We start from the raw sequence: 21,958 nt of genomic DNA on the forward strand, positions 1-21,958 counted from the left end.
TGTGCTCTGTGCAAAATTCCACCAGGCGGCTTCCTCTTTCGTTTCTTACCCCCAATCCATATTCACCTACTATGTTTCCTTCTCTCCCTTTTGCTACTGACAAATTCCAGTCACGTATGACTATTAAATTTTCGTCTCCCTTCACTATCTGAATAATTTCTTTTATTTCATCATACATTTCTTCAATTTCTTCGTCATCTGCAGAGCTAGTTGGAATATAAACTTGTACTACTGTAGTAGGCGTGGGCTTCGTATCTATCTTGGCCACAATAATGTGTTCACTATGCTGTTTGTAGTAGCTTACCCGCATTCCTATTTTCCTATTCATTATTAAACCTACTCCTGCATTACCCCTATTTGATTTTGTATTTATAACCCTGTATTCACCTGACCAAAAGTCTTGTTCCTCCTGCCACCCAACTTCACTAATTCCCACTATATCTAACTTTAACCTATCCATTTCCCTTTTTAAATTTTCTAACCTACCTGCCCGATTAAGGGATCTGACATTCCACGCTCCGATCCGTAGAATGCCAGTTTTCTTTCTCCTGATAACGACATCCTCTTGAGTAGCCCTTGCCCAGAGATCCAAATGGGGGACTATTTTACCTCCGGAATATTTTAGCCAAGAGGACGCCATCATCATTTAACCTTGCAGGAAAGCTGCATGCCCTCGGGAAAAATTACGGCTGTAGTTTCCCCTTGCTTTCAGCTGTTCGCATTACCAGAACAGCAAGGCCGTTTTGGTTATTGTTACAGGGTCAGATCAGTCAATCATCCAGACTGTTGCCCCTGCAACTACTGAAAAGGCTGCTGCCCCTCTTCAGGAACCACACGTTTGCCTGGCCTCTCAACAGATACCCCTCCGTTGTGGTTGCACCTACGGTACGGCTATCTGTATCGTTGAGGCATGCAAGCCTCCCCACCAACGCAAGGTCCGTGGTTCATGGGGGGGCTATATGTGGTAGGGGGAAAAACTGTGATCAGATGGGGATTCTGTGCTCAAGAAACAATGGGACTAATCTGTTTTCTAATAAAAAGTAATCAAACAGTATTTTTTCATTCACCTGGCTAGGAGGTAGAAACCTGACTAGTCCACACTGAGCTACTTACATCTATATCTACATACCAGAAGCCATGTTGCAGTGTGTCATGGAGGCTTTTTTGTGTACCTTTGTCACTCCCCACATTTCATGTTTCAGTCACGAACACCGTGTGGGATGAACGATTGCTGGTAAGTCACCTTGTGATCTTGAATCTCTTTGATTTTACGTTCGCGGCTTGTTTGCGAGATACACTTAGAGTGGAAGCAATTTATCGGTTGACTTTCCTACGACTATACATTTTTAAGTCCCTACTTTGATGAACTTTTTTTTTAAACTAGTTTCTGAATCACTGTCATATACTCGAACAAACAGGCTGCCACCATGAAGGTAGTCACAAAAAGAAAAACTTAGTACAGCGTAGGCAAAGTAGAAACGACCAAGGAAATACACTGCCTGAAAAAAAATTTGTACGCCTGGAAAGGCGCCACCAATTTTGATCTGATGATGGTGTATGCCACCTGGGGGACAGTAGATGTACTGATAATAGTTTAGCGTCGTCTGCCAACAGGTAGCACAGTTACTACACCGACATATGTGTCTACCCGTTTATAGGGTATGCTCACAGCCAGATGGCAAAGTGTGGTACACACATGTGAAGCAAGTAGAGAACCAGGCCACGGAGGCATGCTCGTGCTTCCCACAGCCAACTGAGAGAGTTTGAAACTGGTCAAATTTGGCCTTCTGAGTTGCAGTATGGGCGTTTTGGAGAATTGCCGCACAGATTAGACGTGTTATGTCAGTTCTGCTACAATTCTGGTATCAGAGGTCACATGAACATTCTCACACCTGTGGGATCCTTACCAGGTAGGACTGATGGAGTACATCGAAAAAGTTCAAAGAAAGGCAACACGTTTTGTATTATCGCGAAATATGGGAGAGAGTGTCACAGAAATGATACAGGATTTGGGCTGGAAATCGTTAAAAGAAAGTCGTTTTTCATTGTGACGGAATCTTCTTACGAAATTCCAATCACCAACTTTCTTCTCCAAATGCTTAAATATTTTGTTGACACCGACCTACATAGGGCAGAACGATCACCACGATAAAATAAGGGAAATCAGAGCTCGTACGGGAAGATATAGGCGTTCATTCTTTCCGCACGCTATACAAGATTGGAATAATAGAGAATTGTGAAGGTGGTTCGATGAACCCTCTGCCAGGCACTTAAATGTGATTTGCAGAGTATCCGTTTGGATGTAGATGAAGTTATGGATGTCGATGCAGCACAAACACCTACTGGATCATCATTTTGTAAGAGCACTAAAGTGCGTGTCATTTATGACGGCGGCCGAGTTTAGGTTCGTTCTGCGCATCTGGTGTCACAAAACACAGTCAGCCAATGAACAGAGAACGACGTTGCCAGAGCTCGACTGCAGTGCAGAGCACGGACGAGTGTCTTCAGTTTTAGAAACGTTCAGTTATAAATAAAGTAACTGAACAAAAGCAATGTCTTGATAGCAGGATTTCTTTTATAGAAAGTTTGGAAAAAGCATTCTTTATACCAATTGCTTCATATTCTATTAATTAATTAAACCAAACAAGCAACAAGCCTCCTAATTCAGGCGATAGCAAGGAAAGGTGTTTGTATCATTCTCACTAACCACTTTTTCGCAATAAAGAACAGCGGTAATTGTTATTTCCTATTGTACTTCGACGAAACGTGAGTAATTCATAGTCATACCTACAGTGTTTGTCGGTATTTTGCGTGATATTTTAAAGCCGTACGGGAGACACATTGAATGTCAAGCTGCGTTAGCGTAATGGTTAAAGTGTACGGGTGCTAAGTGAAAGGTTCTGAGTTCACACCTTGTTTGGTGCATAATATTTTCTTTATTTAAAAACAACCACGGGACCACGGCATTCCTGAGATCACACTATCCTTGATGTTGCCTATCTTGCGCACGGACTACACAGTTTGTATATTTTGCTTATTTTTTCACAGTTCCACACAACTTCTTCCTGTTTTCTCGATTGACCTGTGTTCAGTTTTTCAAGGCCTATCCACTGTGCCAACTTATAATTAAATCTGAGGGAGGTTCCCTTGTCAGTAGCACACCTACACTGATTGTCAAAAATTGATGATATGGGGCAGTGGTCAAATTTTTGACAGGATTGAGGACTTCATAGTAGGGAAGACACAGCATGTTATCTCAGATGGAGAATCATCAGGCGATGTAGAAGTATCTTCGGGTGTACACCAGGCAAGTCTGTTGGGACCTTTACTGTTCATGCTGTCTATTAATGACCATGGAGACCATATTAATAGGAACCTCAGCCTTTCTGCAGATGTTGCAGTTATCTATAATGACGTACTGTCCGAGAGAAGCTGCATAAATCTTCTGTCATATATTGATAAGATTTCAAAGTAGTGCAAAGGTTGTGTGCTTCACAAAACGAAAAAACGTAGTATCCTATGACTACAATATCAATGAGTCACTGTCGGAATCGACCAATTCATACAAATAGTGTGGAGTAACACTTCATTGGGACACAAAATGAAATCATCTCTTAGTCTCAATTGTGGGTAAAGCAGGTTGTAGAATTCAGTTTATTGGTAGAATACTGGGCAAATGCAATAAGTCAACAAAGGAGACTGATTACAAATCCTTTGTGCAACCCAGTCTAGAATATTGCTCGAGTGTGCAGGAGTCGTACGAGGTTTGACTAACAGCGGGTATTGAACGTATACAGACAAGGGCAGCACAAATGGCTACAGGTTTTTTTAATCCGTGGGAGAGTATTACAGAGATTCCGAAGAAACTGAATTGGCAGGCTCTCGAACATAGACATTTGGGAGGACAATGGTTCATGCAGTTTGGTCATATGATGACATGATGGAGACCGTGGCTGTTGTTTGAAGACAAATGTTGATGGTGTTAGGACAGCAACCAGCCACATACAAAGAGCTCTTTGTATGTATCAAAACATGTGGTGCATGGTAGAAATGATCTCAGCGACAAATGCTGTTAACTTATGTTTGCAAAAAACCACACTATAACAACTTTAAGTTAAACAATGAAACTATAGAATGTGTAGACTACACAAAATTTCTTGGTATGCATGTTGACAGTCAGTTAAAGTGGGAAGAACATATTAAAATACTTAGTAACAGAATCACTACAGCATGCTATGCTCTGAGAATTCTGACTGCAGTTTGTGATACTACATGTGTCAGATCTGTATATTTTTCTTATATCCACTCTGTTATTACCTACGGAATAATATTTTGGGGAGTCAACAGTAAAAATATTCAAATAGTTTTCAAATTACAGAAAAGAGCAATTCGTATAATAACCAAGAGTGGCAGTAGGGCTCACTGCCTTGAACATTTCCAAAAGCTGGAAATCCTAACTGTCCCCTGTGAATACATTTTTCAAAGTGTTATGTATGTAAAAAAAAATATTGACTGCTATATGAAAAATTCTTTAGTACACAGCTATGAAACTAGAAACCAATACAATCTGCATCTAGAGAGGAAAAATAAAGTTAAAACTCAGCAGAGCTTGTTGTGCAATGCTGTTAAATTATATAATAAATTACCCCAAAAAATAAAAGATATTGACACAATCGGACAGTTCAAAACAAAACTAAATTTTTTTTTATTAAATAAAAGTTATTACGCAGTAATGGACTATCTGAATTAAAACATGTAGTGTAATTAAGCCTGCATTGTAATACATGAGGAAATAATTATAATATGAAATCAAAAATTGTACAGTACTATAAGAAAATTACAAATTACACAAGGATATAAAACTAATTTAAGATACCTCAAAAATGTGTGTAAATACAAATTTTATGTGTATAATTGTAGGTATATTGTATTGTATATGATTTTGCTGATGAAATCCACACAATGTAAATTGTTACATGGATTAATAAAGAAATCAATCAATCAATCAAAAAACTATTTACGTGTGCAACAACGAGGATGCAGTGGGAATGCATTTACATCTGTTGGACGAATGTTATGAAAACAAACACTCGAAACTGACGTTTCATGACAATTAATCTGTAAAAACACACCACATATCATAAAGAAAGCATGTAAACCATCTAAGGATGAATCACAATGGTAACAGTATCCTTTGAATAAAGGAATTGAAAGTAAATTTGTGGCTGGTTGCTGTCCTAACACCATCAACATTTGACAATGGTTCAGTCTAGCCGAGCAGATTTAGGTTTTCCGTGATTTCCCTAAATTGCTACAGGCATTGTCAGGATGGTTCCTTCATAATCACCATAACTTTAGGCCGCTCCACTCACACCATCAACAGAACAGGCTCTGCTAACGGTATACTATGCCTTCCACATCACTGGCAAAGGGTTCTACACAACACTGGTGACTACTTTGAAGGACAGTAACAGATGCAAATACATAACACTTTTCTATCGGTTGTGAATAAATAGTTGTCACTATTTAAGTTCCAACCCTCGTATATGCCCTTTTCATTTTGCTCTGTCCGTCTGCTACGAGTGTCCCTTGACGAGTGGCATCATGACCATTATTTTGCATGTCAAGGTGCTGTGGTACACAGCAGATCTCTGAAGTGGGTTGACATTTTCACGGAATAACTGTCCCCACAATCAGGTGACTCCGTATGGCAGGAACCCAGGTGCTCATTGCTCCGACCTTGCAGATATGCTGCGTGCACTTTTGCTCTCACAACGTGCAGAAAAGAAACAAAATTTCCCATGCAGTATGTGGCCCAAAACAAACACATACTTGTAAATAACAAAACAGTTTGTTCGAGGCCACGACTGTCCTTCGTCGGGTAGAGAGACAGAGGAAGTAACACACCGCTTTCTTCAAAGTGATATGTTACCCGTCAAGTCTTACAGCATGTACTTTGGAGTGCCCACACTGCTTCAAGTGCAAGTTTCATTCATTTGCCTCACAGTTTTTTCCAGATACGTGGTATATGGTCCAGGATTGGTCAGGTAATGTATTACTCTGCTCAGTGGGTGAAAAAAATCTAATTTTTAATCACTCCATGATTTTGGGGAGAACACCGTATTTTCCCCTGCCTCTGCTGAAGTTTCCCAGTCATTTTACAGTCTTGTAGTAACTCATTCATTTTGGCCTCAGTTCCAAGTATTCTTCATACTTCCACTTGAACATCTTACTGTAACCAGTATAGAGCTTCTTATACCTTTAGATCAGATTTACTTTTTGTTCCAACTGATCCGTAGTGAGGAGATCCTCTGAGATGTCGAACACGTCAGAAAACCAGAATACGCAATAACTATTTACAAAATAAGAACAGATATGCTAATGTACCTTCCACAGAGCCCGAATGAAATCTCCCTTGGGGAAAAAAAAGAAAGAAAAAACAACAACTTAGGCAGTGTTACATTTAAAAGTATATGAAACTTGTCACCAAATATTAAATGTTCACTACACATAGGTGCATATGATAATTTTTAGGCTATTGTAGTCACGCATGATCAAACAAAAACATTTTACAGCACTTATTTTCGAGGATCACATTACTGCACAAAATTTGTACAGAAATCATATTGTACACAACATTCATATTATGGTGATGTTAATAATAGCATACAAGCATCAGTCAGTTCTGCTAAGAAATATGTCAACGGAGTAGAATGTGTTCGCAGGATTTGAACAATTTTGCAATTTTCCTGTTACATTGTAATATTCTAATTTGCTTAAAAGGATATTGTTATTTGACAGTTCACAAAATATACCTCGGAAATATTTTTTTGTGGTCAAGAAGTTAAGGCGATGACTGTATATTATATTTTCTAAAATTCTGGAGAGTGTGGGCAAAAATGAAACTGGACAGAAGTTTGATGATGTTATTTCTTTATCTCCTTTCTTGTACAAAGGCATAACTTCAGCATATTTCAGCCATTCAGGAAATGTTCCACTACAAAAAATAGGTCACATAAATAACTTAAAATGTCACTAAACTCAGAACTGCACTGTTTAATCAAAGATGTTGATATGTTGTCGTAACCACTACAATTGTTTGTTTTAATGATTTTATGATGGACATTACTTCCGCTGGTGTTGTGGTGATCATTATTATTGTAGTTATGATTATTATAAATTATTGTAGTTATTTGTAGTGACTGGTCTGGGATATTCCATGGCAGCATCTACTGAACATTACAATTCCACTGAACACTGTCTCTGTTATCCTAAAACAGCTCTGCCCCCATGACCACACCCAGTCTGTCAGTCTCCAATGTTGACGGCACTGGCAAGGATGCCGCCAACTCGCTCCACACTGACAACGACCACTGCGAGGGCTACACCCCGGCACTGAACGAGACGGTGTCGACGGGCACGGCCGCCACTTCGACCTCCGGATCCGACGGCACTGCGAACGGCGACGGCAGCAGCAACGGTATAAACAGTGGTGGTTCCACAGTGAGCAATGCTGCCACTGGAGTGGGAGAGGAACAGCACACGGGAAACACTGACTCGGCCAGCACTGCCGAAAAGAGGCCGCCGTTCTCGTACAAGGCACTCATTGCTATGGCCATAGCACAGTCACCTCACAGGTTGGTAGCAATGCAACATAGTGCTAAATCTCTTCATTAAAATACACTATATCTTCCTTAAAATTTGCTATCATAGTTCAGCACTACCCACAGTACCGTATATCAGCAAAGTCTCCACTCAGCAGGGAGGATCACGGGTCTCACCTTACAGGTTGACAGCACATTCAAGTCTTTGTCTGCACATTCGAGTCTTTACTGCACGTTCTGTGGCCCTGCAGTGGTGGAGTGGGGGCAGTCATGTTGCATGTGCATAGCAGCTGTTAGTTTTGTTTCTGTCTAGGTCTTGCGTAAGTCGAGTGAGAATGTTTACTGTGCAGAGAGAGTGTTTTCAGTGGAAGACGTTTCCCGTACAGGAGGAAACTTTTGGAGCCTGTGAGGCAGCAATTTAGTTTGCATTTTCCTGCTTTGAGGTGACCGCATTGTAACACTGTATGTGGTTTCATTCACAAATTCCCGACAACAAGTTCAGTTCGTGATGCACCACAAACTGGTGGGCCCAAAATTTTAACAGAATGGGACCTTGGCAGCATTTTAGATATCACCTCATGGAGTCCAACAAAATCAGTGAGGGGATGATTACAAGAGGCTAGAGTCTCTTGTACAACAGCACATAAGGCTGCAACCGAAGAAGTGGGGATTTATCCGTGTAAAATTACTGCTGCGCAACATTTACATTGCTCGGACCGTGCAAAGAAAATAGCATATTGTGAGTGGTTTCGGCAATTTGTTAAACTGTATGGAGTTAGTGTTTCAGATTGAACCTTTTTCACTGATAAGGCATGGTTTTACCTATCTGACTACATTAATCCCATAAATGCAAGAATTTGGTCACAATAAAATCCATATGCCTTAAGGGAAATGCCACTCTACATTGAGAAAATCAGCGTGTGGCTTACCATAATGTGAGCACTAATTATAGGGCCAATCATTTTTGATACTGGGGACCCATTCCATTGGCTACTGTTCCCATATAATTTATCTATTTATTGTCCTGCTGAATGAAAATGAGACCAGTGATTCAGTTTTCCGAAAAGACAATGCTACTGCTCACACGGCATACTAGTTCCTATGATTTTTAGATGAAGTGCTCGGAGACAGAGTAATTTTGAAAGATCTCTGCTCACCAGATCTGTCTCCACCCAACTATTTCCACTGCGGTGGGTGAAACATTTCTGTATCAATTTAACCCAAAGACAACAGATGAATTGAAGACAGCGATAATTGATTGTCTGAAGTCGGTTACATGTGAAACATTGGTAAAGGTATCCGCAAATAAATGTAAACGTGATAAACTGTGGTTTCAAGAAAGAGAAAAACATTTGCAGCACTTAATGTGATACTGGTGAGTACAGTGTATTTAGTTGTAATTAATATAATTAATTTTATTGTTTTAATTGTAATACTGTTGAATCCCGTCTCCCATCGTGACTGCAGCCACTAGCAGTGAATCCCAGCCCCTAGCTCAGAGTGACATAAACGTGCTGCCAGTCTTACACACCCCCCCAAGGCAAGATGTGTCGAGCTCACTGCTGCAGAGACTTTGCCGATGCACTGTATCGTGCTCATACGGTAGACATAAGTTAATGGTGTTTGCATCATCAACCATAATTTTGGGTCGATCCTTTTTTTCTGTCTTCAGTCGTCTGACTGGTTGAATGTGATCCTCCCGACTTGCTCTCCTGAACCGTCCTCTGCATTTCAGAGCAGCACGTCCACCCAATGTCCTCATTTGTTTAGTGGAAATATTGGAATTTCTTTTTTCCCATTTACTTCTAACCATTCACAAGTCCCTCCAGTACCATCAGTGTTACCCCCTTTATACTTAATATGACTTATCATCGTGTCCTTCCTTCTTGTCGACATTTTCCAAATGTATCTCACTGATTCTGCACAGGAACTCCTCACCTCTCATCCTTTCAGTCTACCCAATTTTCATCATCCTTCTACAGCTCCACATCTCAAATGCTTGTGTTCACTTCTTCTGTACCAGTTTCCTCACTGTTCATTATTGACTTCCACGAATGCTTTGTTTCAAATGTGCGTTCACATAAATTTCTACCTCAAATTAAAACTTATGTTAGATACTATCATTGGTCAGGAATGACCCTTTTGTCTGCTTTTTTATGTCCGTCATTCTTTGTCCGTCATGCGATATTTTGATTCAGAGGTAGCAGAATTACTTCACGTCACCTACTTTGTAGTCCCCAGCTTTGATGTTAAATTCACTGCCGTTTTTGCAGCTGCTACTCCTCGTTACTTTCTGTCTGCCTTGCATTCTCATATCTAGGCCTACCTGTATGGTTCCACCATCCCATCAACTGCAGTTGACCCATGTAATATGTGCACAATCATTCCATGTCATATGTCTACATCTGCATTTACATATATATAAAAAACAAAGATGCTGTGACTTACCAAACGAGAAAGTGCTGGTAGATAGATACAATAAAAAACACACACACAGATTTCAAGCTTTCGCAACCCACAGTTGCTTCATCAGGAAAGAGGGGAGGAGAGGGAAAGACGAAAGGATGTGGGTTTTAAGGGAGAGGGTACGGAGTCATTGCAATCCTGGGAGCGGAAAGACTTACCTTAGGGGGAAAAAAGGACAGGTATACACTCTCTCGCGCGCGCACACACACACACACACACACCACACACACACACACACACACACACACATATATCCATCCGCACATATACAGACACAGGCAGACATATGTAAAGGCAAAGAGTTTGGGCAGAGATGTCAGTCGAGGCGGAAGTACAGAGGCAAAGATGTTGTTGAAAGACAGGTGAGGTATGAGCGGCAGCAACTTGAAATTAGCGGAGGTTGAGGCCTGGTGGGTAAGTTGCTGTCCCTCGTACATCACCTGTCATTCAACAACATCTTCGCCTCTGTACTTCCGCCTCGACTGACATCTCTGCCCACCCTCTTAGAATTTACACATGTTTGCCTGTGTCTGTATATGTGCGGATGGATATGTGTGTGTGTGTGTGCAAGTATATACCTGTCCTTTTTTTCCCCCTAAGGTAAGTCTTTCCACTCCCGGGATTGGAATGACTCCTTACCCTCTCCCTTCTTTCACTCTCCTCCCCTCTTTCCTGACGAGGCAACAGTTTGTTGCGAAAGCTTGAATTTTGTGTGTATGTTTGTGTTTGTTTGTGTGTCTATCGACCTGCCAGTGCTTTTGTTTGGTAAGTCTCATCATCTTTGTTTTTAGATATATTTTTCCCACATGGAATGTTTCCCTCTATTATATTCTACATTTACATACATACTCTTGCAAGCCACAGCATTGTGCACGGCAGAGGGTACCCTCTACCACTGCTGGTAATGTCCTTTCCTGTTCCACTGACAGATAGAGGGAGGGAGAAACAACTATCTGTATGCCTCCATATGAGCCCTAATTTCTCGAATTTTATTTTCATGCTACTTACATGCAATGTACGTTGGTGGCAGTAGAATAGTTCAGCAGTCAGCTCCAAATGCCAATTCTCTAAATTTTCTCAATAGTGTCTCTCAAAAGAAACGTTGTCTTCCCTCCAAGGATTCCCACTTGATCTCACAAATCATCTCCGTAACACTCGGTTGAACCTAATGGTAACAAATCTAGCCACCCGACTCTGAATCGCTTCAGTGTCTTCTTTCAGTCTGATCAGGTACTGATCACAAACACTTCAGCAATACTCAACAATAGGTTGCACCAACATCCTGTATGTGATCGCCTTTACAAATGAACTACACTTCGCTAAAAGTCTCCCAACAAACCGAAGTTGACTATTCACCTTCACTACTACAATCCTCACACGCTCATTCCATTTTATATTGTTTTGCAACATTACGCCTACATATTTAAACAACCCGACTGTGTCAAGCGGGACACTACTAATGCTGTTTCCGAACAATACGGGTTAGTTTTTCCTATTTGCCTGCATTAACTTACATTTTTCTACATTTACGGCTAGCCACCATTTGTGACACCGACTAGAAATTTTGTCCAAGTCATACAACTTTGACACTTTCATGTACACCACAGCATCATCAGAGATGATTGTACCCATCCTGTCTGCCAGGTCATTTAAAATACAGAAAATAGCAATGGTCCTATCATATTTCCCTGGGGCACCTCTGTGACTGATGAACACTCGCTGTCAGGGACAACATACTGGGCTCTATTACTCATTATTTCTTCCTACTCTTTATTAGACATACTTTCTCACCAACTTGTTACGGCCTGTCATAATTCCTTACTTGATCAGTCTGTTTGGTCTTTTACTCCCCCAGTATCATTCGTTTTTCGCACATACGCAGCATTTCTCTAGACTTGGCAGCTTATTAATCCTTTTTTGCTATACTGTTGCATCTGTTTCCTTTTATAGAAGTCATCTTGCTGTATGTAATTCTTGCAAGAAAGTGTGATGATCTCACTGATTGCATTAATATATCTCTTCCTTGTGTGGATATACATTAAATTTATACCACTTCTGAAGTTCCTTTATGGATACTGGCAAATGTCATAGCTACCAGTTATTTTCAAAGTTTTTTGAAAGCGACATACAAGAGAGCAATGCACATAATTTGCTGTTGAGTTCAGGAAAGGAGTATGCACAAAAACTGAAACTTATTCTTTCGTACGTGAGGCTCTAAAAGTGCTAATCGAAAGGTTGAGTGGAGTGTGAGGCACATACAGAACATAAGAGTGCTGAGTGTTTCACACTCAAAGGGACTTTTCAAGTTTGCAGCATTATATTTAAGGACAATGTGTTTACAATATAACAAATTCTTGTTTGTCTCAGTCGGCTGAAAACTCTCACTGTTGGGCCACGCTGAAATGAGTGTATTCCAAATCTCGTCAACTATGAGTGTAGGAATGTAAACTGGTTTCATCTTACAAAGGTAAACTCATTGTTTCCAACATATAATGAAACTGAACTGTTTAAGGGGTTGATATGATGAATTGTACACTCAAGTTCAAAAACGCAGAACACCTTGCATGACTAGAGATAGGATGTTTGTATTCACAGAACATGTACAATAGTATGTTCTGCAGAAATGATTATCATTTCAGTCACCTCAGGCCAGCATGTTGTCCTATTGCCTAGTAGCCACAAGGACCAACATAGGCCCTGATAGGTTGTTCCATATGTGGTGGCATTGACGGGTATAAGGTTCCAATGGCATCTTGTGGTATAGCCCTCCGTGCTGCATTCACCTGGTTCCAAAGTTGGGACACAGCACTGCACCCGTTGTTTTACTATGTCCCATACATTTTCGATTGGCGAAAAGTCTGGCAATCTGGAGGGCCAGAGGAAAACGCTGACTTCCTGTGACACCAAGCAGGCACATGTTCGTGGAGCAACACGTGGTCGAGCATTGTCATGCTGAAAACTGGGGTCTGGGATGTTGTGCAGGATATTATTCACATAGCTCACATCGGCCACAGTGCCCTGGACGGGCACCCACTGTGATTTGTGATTGTACCCTATAGCACCTTACACCGTAAGGCCTCGATATGGCGCCGTACGTCTTTTGCGAATGCAGTCACTGTGATGCCGCTCTGCCTGGCTGCGGTGAAGCAAAATGTGGCCGTCATTTCCAGACAGAACCTGGATGTGACAGAAAACACTATCTGATGCCATTTCTGTCCCCAGTGATGCCATTCCTTACACCGCTGCTGTGTAGCATGTTTCGGCACGTTGATCAAAGGTAGGCAGAGAAGTGGACAAAGTGCACGTAACCTGTGCCATAATGAATGGTGATGGATTTTCACCCCTGATAGTGTGCAATGTGTTCCACTGTTCCACTAGAGCCGTGGAGGCTGCAGATCTGTCCTGCAATGCTCTTTAGATGATGTGTTGATCTTCTCAGAAGGGGTGAGGGGACTGGGTGGTTCGATCTGACCCATCTTGTCATGTTCTGTGGCCTTCTGTGAACCATTCTGCACACACACATTGCACTGCTGAAAATCTTTGTCCCACATGAGCAACAGTTTCCTGGATGGATGTATCACATTCTCTCATGTCAGTAATGTGCCCTGTTTCAGCTCTGTGATTTGACAGTACGGTTCGCACATATGTCTGCGAGACATCCTGCAAGTCTGCCCGTGTCACACTGATCCATTACCTTTGGTTTATTCTGACAAGAGCCGCAGCTGTTTTTTACTGGTAGGTGCTGTTGTGCCACAGTATCTGTGTAGACGTTGAACAACTGGGCTGATGTGATTCAAATGATAATCATTTCTACAGAAAATACTAATGTACATCACCTGTGAATTCCAAAGTCTTATCTGTAGTCGTTCAAGTTTTTTTTTTTTTTTTTTTTTTTAAATCTCCTAAATTATTTGTTGAACTTACTCCAATCTGTCTTCTCCTACAGTTCTTTCCTTGTACCACGCAATCATTGCACATATTTTTGTGTTGGCGTGTTTACGAGCCAGCCATCTACCAGGATGAACAGCCGCCGCTAAACTGTGGCCGAGAGCAAAGTAGACCACACAGTGGCACAACATGAAGCTGGACACAATGTATTTGAATTCGATGGCTTCTTCACTATCTGAAACATCTGGATCCTTCCCTCCACCACCAGCTTTTCTGAACTGCGGGTTTTAGAGTTGTTCTTACAATTCAGTCTCCGCTCCCAGCCCCAACCTGTGGTATCGTGGTGTCCCCACACCCTCCGTCCAACAATTTCCACCCTCTCTGTCCTATCTCATCTCTCATCTCCCACCCATATTTCCCACTCCTACTTTTTTTCTCCTTTTTTCCCCACCTCTATGCCTCACAACTTCCTGTTGACATTCTAGTCCCTGCACACTCCACCAGACAGCACTTACTTCTCTCCCCCACCTGTACACTGCTGTCCCTCCCCCTTCTCCACCCCCTCCAGATTGCTGCTTCCTTTTGTGTGAATGGATGTATGTGGGGTTGCTCTCCTGAAGAAGGTTTTGGCCAAAAGCTAAAGTGTAACTGTCTTTTTGTTATGTCTGTCTGCAACTCATTGTGTCACCTTTAAGGTGAGTAGCAATCTAATTATTATTTTTTTTTTTTTATCAAAAACTGGTATTCTGACTTTGTGGCTGTGTACAAAATACAGGTTTACTCTTACAGAGAAGATAAACCCAATCAGCCACTTTTTATAATGCTATTTATCTATATAATTAGCATCATTACAGGTTTCGAAGCAACAGGTTCGTAATCAGACGGCTTGTTCTGTTAACATACATTTTTCATTACTTTATATTAGCTTTCACTTTTGTTCCCCCAGATGATGAAATTTGGGGTGTTGGTGCTGTCGAAAATTCTGTGCCATCATGTTCCAGTGCTGAGTGCCTCTGATCGTGCACCAACGAACACTATATGAAGCACTTTCTTTATGTATATGTACGCACGTAATCTGAAGCAGCACTCACACACCAATAGGTTTGGTCACATATAAGTATGTATACAAAGATGGCAATATCACAACAATAATAATACCAAAGACATTCTGTTTCAGACATATTTTGATATATACATTGATGTGAGAGTAGAAATTTACAACCTACAAACATTCTATTGCTTACTGTTGATATTACAAGAGAACTGATTAAGATTAAGATAAATGAATAACGCAGCCACTTTGTTATAAAGTATTACTGCAGTGATAAGGAGCAGATGTACATAAATAAATGTTACAACAGTGTGCAGTGGACAAGCCCGAGCAAATTTCATTACATGGGGGGATAAAAGTGAAAGCTAATACAAAGTAAAAAAAAATGTATTTTTAATGTGAACAAGCTGTCTAATGAGGAACCTGTCAGTTCAAAACTGGTTACAGTCTTATTTATATAAATAAATAACATTATAAGAAATGGGTTGTTACTGTTATCTTCTCTGCAAGAATCCACATGTAATCTGTCTTTTCCTTGTACACTCCTGGAAATTGAAATAAGAACACCGTGAATTCATTGTCCCAGGAAGGGGAAACTTTATTGACACATTCCTGGGGTCAGATACATCACATGATCACACTGACAGAACCACAGGCACATAGACACAGGCAACAGAGCATGCACAATGTCGGCACTAGTACAGTGTATATCCACCTTTCGCAGCAATGCAGGCTGCTATTCTCCCATGGAGACGATCGTAGAGATGCTGGATGTAGTCCTGTGGAACGGCTTGCCATGCCATTTCCACCTGGCGCCTCAGTTGGACCAGCGTTCGTGCTGGACGTGCAGACCGCGTGAGATGACGCTTCATCCAGTCCCAAACATGCTCAATGGGGGACAGATCCGGAGATCTTGCTGGCCAGGGTAGTTGACTTACACCTTCTAGAGCACGTTGGGTGGCACGGGATACATGCGGACGTGCATTGTCCTGTTGGAACAGCAAGTTCCCTTGCCGGTCTAGGAATGGTAGAACGATGGGTTCGATGACGGTTTGGATGTACCGTGCACTATTCAGTGTCCCCTCGACGATCACCAGTGGTGTACGGCCAGTGTAGGAGATCGCTCCCCACACCATGATCCCGGGTGTTGGCCCTGTGTGCCTCGGTCGTATGCAGTCCTGATTGTGGCGCTCACCTGCACGGCGCCAAACACGCATACGACCATCATTGGCACCAAGGCAGAAGCGACTCTCATCGCTGGAGACGACACGTCTCCATTCGTCCCTCCATTCACGCCTGTCGTGACACCACTGGAGGCGGGCTGCACGATGTTGGGGCGTGAGCGGAAGACGGCCTAACGGTGTGCGGGACCGTAGCCCAGCTTCATGGAGACGGTTGCGAATGGTCCTCGCCGATACCCCAGGAGCAACAGTGTCCCTAATTTGCTGGGAAGTGGCGGTGCGGTCCCCTACGGCACTGCGTAGGATCCTACGGTCTTGGCGTGCATCCGTGCGTCGCTGCGGTCCGGTCCCAGGTCGACGGGCACGTGCACCTTCCGCCGACCACTGGCGACAACATCGATGTACTGTGGAGACCTCACGCCCCACGTGTTGAGCAATTCGGCGGTACGTCCACCCGGCCTCCCGCATCCCCACTATACGCCCTCGCTCAAAGTCCGTCAACTGCACATACGGTTCACGTCCATGCTGTCGCGGCATACTACCAGTGTTAAAGACTGCGATGGAGCTCTGTATGCCACGGCAAACTGGCTGACACTGACGGCGGCGGTGCACAAATGCTGCGCAGCTAGCGCCATTCGACGGCCAACACCGCGGTTCCTGGTGTGTCCGCTGTGCCGTGCGTGTGATCATTGCTTGTACAGCCCTCTCGCAGTGTCTGGAGCAAGTATGGTGGGTCTGACACACCGGTGTCAATGTGTTCTTTTTTCCATTTCCAGGGGTGTATTTTGAAATACGATTTAAAAGTGACATGTCAGACACCCATATCGAATGTGGCAAGAATCGCCCTTCGCCAGTAGTTCCGACTCTGTGTCTCTTTCAGATGATGCGCTCTGAGCCGTGCGCTGTTGTCTGTCTGACAGGAAGGCGAAGCTGTCCGAGATCTACGCCTACATCACGAGACGCTTCCCCTACTTCGAACACAACAAGAAGGTTTGGCAGAACTCGATCCGGCACAACCTGTCACTCCACAAGTGCTTCGTCAAAGTGCTGCAGAAGGGTAGAAAGGAGAAGGGCAACTACTGGGTGCTCGGTGAGTGGTGGGGCGGCCGGACGTGACGCCGCCTCGTTCTGTCTTCTGGAACTCGTCACTGATAAAAATATAAAATTTCTTGGGCTTGCAGCTGCATCAAATGGTTGAAACACCACAAGCTTTCAAATTATTGCGCATTGGCCATTGTCGAATTAAATTACTGCTGGTGGCCTGCTGATATTCCCTTACATAATCTAGCTGATTGCTGGTGAAATGTTTTTATATCCTTTTCTTACATGTTTGAGCTGAGTCGGAACACTCACATTTGGTCTGTCACCTGTCTTATAATGTATTAATGTACTTTTAATGTAACTTGGTCACTGTTAATTATCTTGTTTATGTGGAGGTCAATAATGAATAAAAAAATAGGAGAGCAGGTAAGTTACTACAAAGAGCATAGTGAACGCATTATTGTGGCCAAGATAGACATGAAGCCCATGCCTACTACAGTAGTACAAGTTTATATGCCAACTAGCTCTGCAGATGACGAAGAAATTGATGAAATGTATGATGAGATAAAAGAAATTATACAGGTAGTGAAGGGAGACAAAAATTTAATAGTCATGGGTGGCTGGAATTTGAGAGTAGGAAAAGGGAGAGAAGGAAACGTAGTAGGTGAATATGGATTGGGGGTGAGAAATGCAGGAGGAAGCCGTCTGGTAGAATTTTGCACAGAGCATAACTTAATCATAGCTAACACTTGGTTCAAGTATCATGAAAGAACGTTGTATACATGGAAGAATCCTCGAGATACTAGAAGGTATCAGATAGATTATAGAATGGTAAGACAGAGATTTAGGAACCAGGTTTTAAATTGTAAGACATTTCCAGGGGCAGATGTGGACTCTGACCACAATCTATTGGTTATGAACTGTAGATTAAAACTGAAGAAACTGCAAAAAAAAAGTGGGAATTTAAGGAGATGGGACCTGTATAAACTGACTAAACCAGAGGTTGTACAGAGTTTTAGGGAGAGCATAAGGGAACAGTTGACAGGAATGGGGGAAAGAAATACAGTAGAAGAAGAATGGGTAGCTCTTGAGGGATGAAGTAGTGAAGGCAGCAGAGGATCAAGTAGGTAAAAAGACCAGGGCTAGTAGAAATCCTTGGGTAACAGAAGAAATATTGAATTTAATTGATGAAAGGAGAAAATATAAAAAAAATACAGTAAATGAAGCAGGCAAAAAGGAATACAAATGTCTCAAAAATGAGATCGACAGGAAGTGCAAAATGGCTAAGCAGGGATGGCTAGAGGACAAATGTAAGGATTTAGAGGCTTATCTCACCGGAGGTAAGATAGATACTGCCTACAGGAAAATTAAAGAGACCTTTGGAGAAAAGAGAGTCACTTGTATGAATATCAAGAGCTCAGATGGAAACCCAGTTCTAAGCAAAGAAGGGAAAGCATAAAGGTGGAAGGAGTATATAGAGGGTCTATACAAGGGCGACGTACTTGAGGACAATATTATGGAAATGGAAGAGGATGTAGATGAACATGAAATGGGAGATACAATACTGCGTGAAGAGTTTGATAGAGCACTGAAAGACCTGAGTCGAAACAAGGCCCCAGGAGTAGACAACATTCCGTTAGAACTACTGATGGCCTTGGGAGAGGCAGTCATGACAAAACTCTACCACCTGGTGAGCAAGATGTATGAGACAGGCGAAATACCCTCAGACTTCAAGAAGAATATAATAATTCCAATCCCAAAGAAAGCAGGTGTTGACAGATGTGAAAATTACCGACCTATCAGGTTAATAAGTCACAGCTGCAAAATACTAACGCGAATTCTTTACAGATGAATGGAAAAACTGGTAGAAGCCGACCTCGGGGAAGATCAGTTTGGATTCCGTAGAAATGTTGGAACACGTGAGGCACAACCAACCCTACGACTTATCTTAGAAAATAGATTAAGGAAAGGCAAACCTACATTTCCAACCTTTTTTAGATGTAGAGAAAGCTTTTGACAATGTTAACTGGAATACTCTCTTTTAAATTCTTAAGGTGGCAGGGGTAAAATACAGGGAATGAAAGGATATTTACAATTTGTACAGAAACCAGATGGCTGTTATAAGAGTCGAGGGGCAGGAAAGGGAAGCAGCGGTTGGGAAGGGAGTGAGACAGGGTTGTAGCCTCTCCCTAATGTTATTCCATATGTATATTGAGCAAATGGTAATGGAAACAAAAGAAAAATTCTGAGTAGGTTTTAAAATCCATGGAGAAGAAATAAAAACTTTGAGGTTCGCCGATGACATTGTAATTCTGTCAGAGACAGCAAAGGACTTGGAAGAGCAGTTGAACGGAATGGATAGTGTCTTGAAAGGAGGATATAAGATGAACATCAACAAAAGCAAAACGAGGATAATGGAATGTAGCCAAATTATGTCGGGTGATGCTGAGGTAATTAGATTAGGAAATGAGACACTTAATGTAGTAAAGGAGTTTTGCTATTTGGGGAGCAAAATAACTCATGATGGTCGAAGTAGAGAGGATATAACATGTAGACTGGCAATGGCAAGGAAAGCGTTTCTGAAGAAGAGAAATTTGTTAACATCGAGTATAGATTTAAGTGTCAGGAAGGCATTTCTGAAAGTATTTGTATAGAGTGTAGCCATGTATGGAAGTGAAACATGGACGATAAATAGTTTGGACAAGAAGAGAATAGAAGCTTTTGAAATGTGGTGCTACAGAATAATGCTGAAGATTAGATGGGTAGATCACATAACTAATGAGGAAGTATTGAATTGGGCAGAAGAGGAGTTTGTGGCACAACTTGACTAGAAGAAGGGATCAGTTGGTAGGACATGTTTTGAGGCATCGAGGGATCACAAATTTAGCATTGGAGGGCAGCGTGGAGGGTAAAAATGGTAGAGGGACACCAAGAGATGAATACACTAAGCAGATTCAGAAGGGTGTAGGTTGCAGTAGGTACTGGGAGATGAAGGAGCTTGCACAGGATAGAGTAGCATGGAGAGCTGTATCAAACCAGTCTCAGGACTGAAGACAACAACAACAACAACATGTGGAGGTCCTGCAAAGCAGTGTCTCCGTGGAACCACATGTAGCCCTAGATAGACTTCAGTTCCTCTCCTTTGCCCCCATCAATTGTGGAAGGGAAAACGATATTTACTTTAATTACAAAATGACATCATATTTCATTATTGTCTGTATTGTATTTGTTTCAGTGGGTATACAGATCACCATTACTTTGTAACTTGGAGCAGATACAACATAAATTAAATACAAATGTGCCTGGTAGGCTCAACAAGAAGTAATTAACATTTGATTCTAGAGCTTCCTTTGTTCATTGCTGTTTACATTCTTGGTGAGGCTGTCTGCTCCTTGACAATCAAGACACCACTGAGCTGTGACATCAAAACATAAGAGGCTCTGCCCACAGCAGGTGAAGGTGTTTACTTGATGTTGCACCTTGCCAATTACTCAAATCGCACACCTCTCTGTTCAACAGTGCACAAAAGTGAAACAAAGCAACCGCGTATAGTATGGGTTTGGTGACTTAATCCCTGTTTAATACTACTTTACTATTTTATCATGGTCATATTTCCTTCTCATAAATGGGAAGTGGGCAGTGACATTTTTTTAAATGTAACACAACATTGGAACATCATCTGTGGTCCATGTAGAAATATATGTGGGCATACGCATGTGGTGTCACCGCCAGACACCACACTTGCTAGGTGGTAGCCGTTAAATCGGCCGCGGTCCATTAGTATACGTCGGACCCGCGTGTCGCCACTGTCAGTGATAGCAGACCAAGCGCCACCACACGGCAGGTCTAGAGAGACGTCCTGGCACTCGCCCCAGTTGTACAGCAGACTTTGCTAGCGAAGCCACGCTGACAAATACGCTCTCATTTGCCGAGACGATAGTTAGCATAGCCTTCAGCTAAGTCATTGGCTACGATCTGGCAAGGCGCCATAGCTTTGATAATTAATATTGTGAAGCATGTATCATCAAGAGCGATGTTCTACAAATGTGGATTAAAGTTAAGTATTACAAGATTTTCATACTTTATTGCAATTCTCAAGACATTGTCCTGTTCCAGACCTCACGCCAATCTGCGTGAGCTTAACGCGTGCCTTTCGGCTACTTCCGAGTGGCGTGGCTGTCTTGCTACGCCACTACAACGCATACTACTCATTTGATACGCCAGCTTCAGTCGTCAGGATCTTTGGTTTCTCCTGTTGAAAGACCAATGTCACATTCACTTGTAAAAGAGAGTTTTCTTAAGGCCAATGTTTCACTAAGTGCAAAATTAGTGTGTTTTTACAGCAGAAAACAGAAGCACCTTGTTGCCATCACACTATAGGTGTATCCCAGTAACCCCTGTTTATAATAGTATGTTAGTATGCTGGTTAATAGCTATGTTACTTTCTATCAGTTGTTGGAATCAATCGTTGTAATTCGTGTTTACATGTTTCCATATTCACAGTTGCAGCTGAGTTTTAATTTGTAGCCACAGCAGATGAGAGTGGTCATAATTACCCTGTCGAGAAACACTTAGCAGCAAATTTGTGGTTGCTCGAACGACAACACACGGAGCAGGCAATCAGACAGATTATGGGAGCATTCCGAGAAAGATTTGATAAGGCTATTCTTTGGTGGTTTTGTAAAGATACGCTGCTGAGCAGTAGAAAGGAGACACGAGAAGAAATA

General features: G+C 42.1%; 1 protein-coding gene across 1 annotated transcript in view; it reads left to right on the top strand.

The window, feature by feature from the left end:
• The window catches only part of LOC124720451, a 381,758-nt gene that overhangs the window by 300,808 nt on the left and 58,992 nt on the right, over positions 1–21,958 (top strand). Inside the window, exons 18-19 of the mRNA XM_047245803.1 lie at positions 7,281–7,637; positions 17,111–17,280. Coding sequence (XP_047101759.1) covers positions 7,281–7,637; positions 17,111–17,280 — 527 coding nt within the window. The remainder of the gene's footprint in view (positions 1–7,280; positions 7,638–17,110; positions 17,281–21,958) is intronic.

Source organism: Schistocerca piceifrons, chromosome 11, assembly GCF_021461385.2.
Source record: "Schistocerca piceifrons isolate TAMUIC-IGC-003096 chromosome 11, iqSchPice1.1, whole genome shotgun sequence".
NCBI lineage: Eukaryota > Metazoa > Arthropoda > Insecta > Orthoptera > Acrididae > Schistocerca > Schistocerca piceifrons.